Source organism: Stylophora pistillata, chromosome 10, assembly GCF_964205215.1.
Source record: "Stylophora pistillata chromosome 10, jaStyPist1.2, whole genome shotgun sequence".
NCBI lineage: Eukaryota > Metazoa > Cnidaria > Anthozoa > Scleractinia > Pocilloporidae > Stylophora > Stylophora pistillata.
Window position 1 is genome coordinate 21,350,123 of NC_142528.1, and position 7,084 is coordinate 21,357,206.

Below are 7,084 nucleotides of genomic sequence, written 5' to 3' on the forward strand. Positions count from 1 at the left end.
TTTGCCACATGGTTGGACACCCTATTATGTTGTGAACATAGACCAAGCTGGATTTGTTATTCAGTGGCTCAACCTTTTCATTATTCATTAATTTTCATCATTCATTGGATAGTGTGGGTAAACTTTGGTCCAGTAACACACAGCAGGTCACAAAAGGTTAACCAAGGTGACAGTTGCCAGACCTGATTTAATTATAAACATTTTGAAATTTTAACGAGTGGCTCCCTATCTTGAACTGTCATAAATTCAGGTTCTTACCAAATGTCAGAAAGTAGGTCGTCTCTGGACAAATGAGAATTTTTTTCAGCATCTTAATTTTCAGGTATGCTAAATATTTGGCTATGTTTTAGGAGGTTTGGTCCATCAGCTGATAGGATAATTACTAACTTGTTTGCTTGGGTTTGTCTCAGCTGAGGGAATTTCTGATTGGTTGGATTTTTCCAAGCGTGAATTTTGATTGGTTGATATTGAATTATCATTTTACCCACCAAGTCACGAGATTCGTGTCACGGGATTTACAGTCTGCTTGAAAAATAATTTTTTCCGTACCAAGTGCAATTACCCAGCTTGTTGTCTGAAATACTCGAAGGCGAACCATTGAAAGAAACTGTAATTGACTGAAACGTTCTACAAAATGAGCAAGTTTAAGTGTAAGTGTCTAAATGTCACTATACATGTGAAAGAAAAAGCCACTCGCGAAGCGGAAGGAACAGCGTTTGTCTCTGAGAATTGCTCTGAACCTTTCTTTACCAAGGAGCTGTACGAAGTTGAACTTGCCGTTGGGGGAATAACAAAGGTAATTTGTGCCTTAATTGTACTATCCAGATACAGTGCATATAAAGGGATATATTTTAAAGTTGCGTCGAGCTCTGTACCATCATTGAAAAAGCTGCAAAGGTTTGGCGCGTTTTTTCCAGTAAAACCCGCGGTACCCGTCTCAATTTTTCTCCTTCGCTTCTTATTTCTTGTCATTTATCGTCGCATTTCCCTTCATCGGTATCAGGAAGTTTGCCCCGTGACCCGTCGAGTTTATTGCATCAGACTTCTGGCATAGGAGTCTTGGATTACTGACAGGAAATTCTACACCAGCGAACAAAGATGAACGACATGTCTTACAAGTCAACCTCTCTGTTAGACAGCTACTAATATCAATGTTTATAGCCAAGCTAAATATCAGCAAACAATTGCGATGCCGAACACCTATGTTGTCTTTTGCCTCCGATATGAAGAGTTAAAAATGTTCTCCATTTCATTTCGTTACACCTTGTATTTTCTAATTGCATCTATAAATAGAAAGGGTATTTTAGATTGCTTTCGAGTCCCATGCATTTACATTTATGTACTGCTTTTGTAGTGATCATTTGATTTTTCTGGGTTTACATCCCCATGACCTCGTATTAAATATTGTGTATCTCGAAACAAAATTTTTTCTCTCTGCTGTGGTTTAATCCAGGAAGTTGGAAGTCTTGTGAGAGAAACCCAAGCTGAAGACTGGGATGTTTTCACTTGTATAAACTGCAACATGGACACACATGCCCTACATACCGTGAAAAAGTACGATCGAGTGTTAATAAATAGAGGAATGGAGGTAAGGATGTTACTCCTTCTCGTATTCTTGCAAAGCTAGAAAACCTACAAAACCAGTTTTTGTTGTGGTTGCTATAGATATGAATCCGGTGGAACACAACCTGTTAACTGCTGGTGCTTATTTTAGGATTAGATTGAAAAAATTTGGATATATGAACAAAGTTGAAACGGTAAATTGGCCACCGTAACGATTACAAAAGCTGATGTTTCGAGCGTTAGCCCTTCGTTGGAGTGAATAGAGGAATTGTGGGTTGTGTGTGCTTTTAAAGGCAGAAAATGGGTTTCAGGGTTGATCTTGCATCTCCAGACTTCTTATTTAGCTAAACTCTTTGGATAGACCTGAAACTATCATCTTTCCTGTACCTGCTATTTGATTCAACAAATGAACAGGTGTTCTCTGGTGTTTATTATGTATCCACTTTGTCCTAGAAAATTGTCAATATTGACGTGGTCCATTTGGCATACTCACAATTCTAACATCTAATAAAAATAACCTTGGGCTGACCAAGGTTCCCATATAGAGAGTGTTTTTTGTTGTGAAGAAAGAAGTAGTTCATCGCATTATTTGAAGCTTGATGAAGACCATCAAATTATAATATCTTCATCTTTTGTTGTATTTTTCAGAGTGATCCAGTTGTCCACAGTGAAAGTGCCAGTTCCTCTGAATATTCTTCAATCTTCAAACTTATTCTAAAGCCTGCAAAAGATAATGATCCAGATGTTGGGGATAACTCATGTGAGTGATTAGGTTTAGCATCTTTGTGTAGCTGTGCTTTAATTAAACCATTTTAGTACATTTTTCTTCTTGTGAGATTTAAAACTAAGAAACATCTTCCAATATATTCCTTGAATTAGCTTAGTGGTATATCAAGCATTAACTTTCATTGCACCAAGGGTCTGTTTACATCATGTGAAGTTGGCACAGTCATGAACAAGAGTTGGTAAATTGATGTGCAGAATACAGAAAACTTAAGTTCTTCTTGGTCTGTCAAAGTGCCTTTCCAAAATGTCATACCTTCACATATCAAGGGTTAAAAGTGTAAAGTCTACACTTTGGCCAGGAGATATATATGAGCTTACTCTCCCTGGATGGGATGTCAGTCTGCTTTGGGTTACCCCTTTGTTTTTCAGGCTTCCCTGTCTATTTCTTCTCCTGGGTAGATGATGTGACATTGTAAGAGTGATGCAAGGTTCCTTGCCCAAGAAGACAACTTGCACACCTTGACTTCTGAACCCAGGGTCCAGAGGTCCAGCTGCCATAGCCACTTGGTTTCCTAATATTTCCATGCAATAACAGTAAAAAGGGTACAACTAAATTTGTAACAAAAATAGAAGTCCCCACACCCCTCCCATTACCATCATACCATTAAAATTGCACTCTGACAATCTTTGTGGTCTACTTCCATTGCTCTAAATAAAGATATGACACTTTTTAGATTAAACATGGTATGTCGCTACAATATGTAAATATTCTGATGAGAGTTGTAAGGAAAATGAGGTAGTTGCTCTGTATGAACAGTTTTGAATTCCTCTAATTTTGATCTGAAAAGTGTTCAATGATATTTAACCTTCTTTGATGTAAAGGAGAAATCCATGGGAAGTTTCCTTTGAAAATTGTGGGGAAATGGGATGATACAGCTTCCATTATATTGAAACTGAAGCTAGAAAACATCACACCATCTAGATTTCAAAGTGTCATTGTGTTTACTCTGTGAACCTATCTATGAAGTCTGAAACTATGAAGTCAGGATATTAGTGACATGTGACACAAATGTGACTGCTCTTTGATCATAAAGTCACAAGATCAAACTAGCTGTACCTTTTATGGTTAATGATTACTTATGATACTGTTTTGTTTAAAAAAAAAGTTATTTTCTGAAGAGTGACCTGTTTATATTGTGAATATTACATATAAAGCAGTAGCAGCTTTGATTACATTTCAATGTGTAGTTGGTTGTGTTTCTGATTATAAACAAGGAAAACTATTTGATCAGTTGCAGGAAACGCCATTTTGCTGGGTCAAGACAGGATACCTGTTGCCATGGTCAGTGTACAGGAACAAGTAAAAAAATTCCTACAAGCTGAAGAGGATGCAATGAATGAAAGAATACGGTAATAGTCCCTTTGTTATTCCTTGTCATCTGTGATGTGCAAAAGAAATCACTGGCAGGTGCTGAGGATTGTCTTTCTTGAAAAACTGGACTAAAACAAGTTTTTGAATATTTTGTGAATCATTGTGATTGTTGTTGATCTTTAGTCATGTGTTCTTTTGATTTTATGCACATGTAGAAAATTTGTTGCTGAACAGAAGAGAGCATTTACAGCTCTTCAAGCTCAAGTGTTCAAGGATAAAAAAGCTGTTTACTGGTATGTAACATCCTTTTGATTTTCACTCCTTTCGCTGTGATTTCAGAATGGTGTCCAATTGAAAATACTTGATTTGCTTGTCAGAGGTCAAAGTTGTTTCAGTTTCGTTATCAGTCAGTCATGTGAAAGTCATTACTCATAGTAAAGTTGCTGTTTTTTTTTTAACAACAGTGCTATCAAAAGAGAAGAGGAAAAAGCCATGGAGAGTTCTCTGGATGAAGCCATGGCAGATAGTTCTTTTGACACCCCAATGTCATTTAAACCTGGTATGAATAGTCTTTCAAACTTGATATTTGTATATTAGGACATAAATTTCTTATCAGTTGTGTTCAAAGTTTAGTTCTTTGAAATAAATGTAGGTCTTGTGTTGAGAAGGTTGCATTCAGTACAATTTTGAAATTCCAGACTGTATATTATTTGAAAATGGTGGCTGCATTCTTTATTCTCTTGTATGCTTGTTATACAGAGTGAAACCAACAAACTTCTGTTGAACTTTTGCTAAAATCCTGCTGAAAAAGGAAAGCACTTGTTCCAGTGTTTGTTATCTTTGTGGACACTGTACTTAAGGCCTTGAAAAAAGCCTCTGTTCTAATTTTGCATTCTGCCTCCTTTTCAGTGGCTACAACTCCTGGGTGGAATGACCACCCCCCTGCCCAAGTCAACCAGGTCCACATAACACAGGTGGCTCCTCATAAATTTCCATTGCACCCAGGCGCTCATCCTCCTCGCAAGACTAAAAGACTTCCACACAAATCACGTCAAAAGAACTTGATACAATCAGATGCTGACCCAGTGTTTACTTTAGATGATTTTACGGATGACTGTGAACCATTCTTCGAGTCAGAGGAAGATGATTTTAGTAGCAGTGGTATGAAAACATTGATATTCTTCATTGAAAAAATCTGATGTGCACATCCATGTAGGGATCAATTGGATTTGCAAAAACTGATGGTAATTTTCATGGGTGTGCTTCTCCAAACATTTTAATCTGGTTGACTATGCACAAAAAATTTGTATGCAGACTTTTTACAATAAACAGATAGTCTGGTTAAATAGCATCACCAGACTACTTTCAATCATTATCTGCTCTTAATTTTCCATCACTAATAAAAAGGTTAGTAGAAGATATTGGCCATGTAAAGGAAATATCACAGAATTTCTTTTCCTAATTTTTGGGAGATTAGGAATAACATCCTAACTTATTATGGTATACTAAAACAGTGGATAGGGTAGAAGGCACATTCTGATGGGTTATATCCTTTGCTATTCACCTCCAAGCAATTTGGGCTGGACTTGTACCTGGAAATATTGTGATCATTGTAGGAACAAAAGAGTTGAAGTCATCTTTTTTGCGTTACATATGATCTCAGTATTTTAGTACCTTGCTGCTTCACAGCTCGGAATATATCCACCACCAGCCACCAATCCACTTCAATGAATAGTTAATCATTCTATGTCCACAAGACATATTTTATGCTAGATGGAGGTTAGATTAACACTGATTTACTTTGATCATGGCAGATAACAGCTTTCAAAGTGAAGAGCCAATCTATAATCCTGGATTAAAGAATGTCCAAAAATGTACTCAATACTCCTCTTCCCTACCAATAAGTATGCCAGCAGGGAAAATTTCTCCTCCTATGGATGATCAAGAGGTAACTAAGCTATAAAGCAGAGTTGTTGGTGTTGAAAGTCGTGCATGTTTAACGTGTCAGATTCTACCGTATGGCTTTGGGATACAGACTGTTGTTTAAAATGTGCAGCTATTTTATAGGGAAATGAAAATGTTAAGTTGCTGCAGCCAAGGCTTAAAGGTATCCTTCAAGAGATTTACACTCTAATAGGTGACAGGGGACTGTTGACATCATCAAGCAATCTCTCATTTGGGACTATTGTGTACCTGTATTAATTTTCTTTCCTTAGTCACCATATACTTATCAGTGGACTGCTACTAACTGGATATTATTAAATTATTTTTTACAGTTTGCTATACCTGAACCAAGTAAGATTGGAGAATCCATGAAAGCATTAGCTCGTAGTGTTCATGATGCATCTGAGAAGCTGTTTGGAGAACTACCCAGACCAAGACGGAGCACTTACTCTCACAGATAGTATAAGGATTAAACAATATATTATTGCATTCTATACATAGTCAAAGAATATTGCCTCCATACACTGTATAAGAAACACTTTATTGAAATTAAGGGTGAAACTTTGAGCTGCTTTATTCAACGTGGATCGTTGGATTGACTCAATAGATAGAGCTTAATTGTGTGCCTTGTGCAAATATTAGTACAGAGTGTACAAGAATGGTGGAAAGGTGCGAAGTACTCAGAGTTACTTGTAAAAGATAAAAGCATTCTCAAAATTGTCACTGTGGACCTTTGAGTGACAAGACAAAATCAAGTTGCTAATGGTGGAAGGTTGTCAATAGCAATGTGTAGTATCACACAATCACATTCTAAACCTTTGCATTTAAGTATCACAATTTATTGCTGTATTTTACAACTTGTGCGCTTTGTTGTGCAATTAGAATGGGAGTAATAATTATACTTTACACTGATGTCAATTGTGATCACAACTAAATCCCTGTGATGGACCTCTGAGATGAGGAAGAATCAACTTGTGTGGATTCAAATCAGGTTACAAATATGACCCTTGAATCCTCTAACCCTTGAATCAACCCTTGAATCAACTAACCTTGTCTACCAGAGAGGTCTGCTGAGGAATTTGACAGCAGTGTTAAATACTACAAAAAGATGTGTTTTAACTTTGCAGTATGGGAATTAATTTATCTAACATTCAGTAACTGGGATTTCTTTAAAATTGTTTACTAAGTCGTCAGAATTCAGTGGTCACTAATGTCAAATAAGTATGGGGTATAATGGAAAATATATGACTTTTATTTAAAATGAATTTCGTATATGATAAATTTTTAGCACATTGTGACAAAAGAGTTAAGTTGGTATTGATATTTTGTATTTATAAAACTTTAGAGTTGGCCTATTGGTCCAATAAAGAAAAATATATTTGTTTCAATGTAGTGTCTGACTGCATCTCTTGTTGAGAGTTTTTGTAAGGAAGAGTGAGGGACATTTTTAATTTGTTCAAGAGATGACTGGAAAGCTTT

At 36.5% G+C, this 7,084-nt stretch overlaps 1 protein-coding gene across 1 annotated transcript; it reads left to right on the forward strand.

The window, feature by feature from the left end:
• The first annotated feature begins 130 nt into the window (after positions 1–130).
• Positions 131–6,993, forward strand: LOC111326006 (uncharacterized). Its single transcript, XM_022929932.2, has 9 exons — positions 131–796; positions 1,454–1,588; positions 2,212–2,323; positions 3,582–3,699; positions 3,877–3,954; positions 4,126–4,220; positions 4,571–4,822; positions 5,476–5,609; positions 5,938–6,993. Exons 1-9 carry the CDS (start codon positions 635–637, stop codon positions 6,064–6,066), a joined length of 1,215 nt encoding a protein of 404 aa, XP_022785667.2. The 5' UTR covers positions 131–634; the 3' UTR covers positions 6,067–6,993.
• The last annotated feature ends 91 nt before the right edge of the window (positions 6,994–7,084 follow it).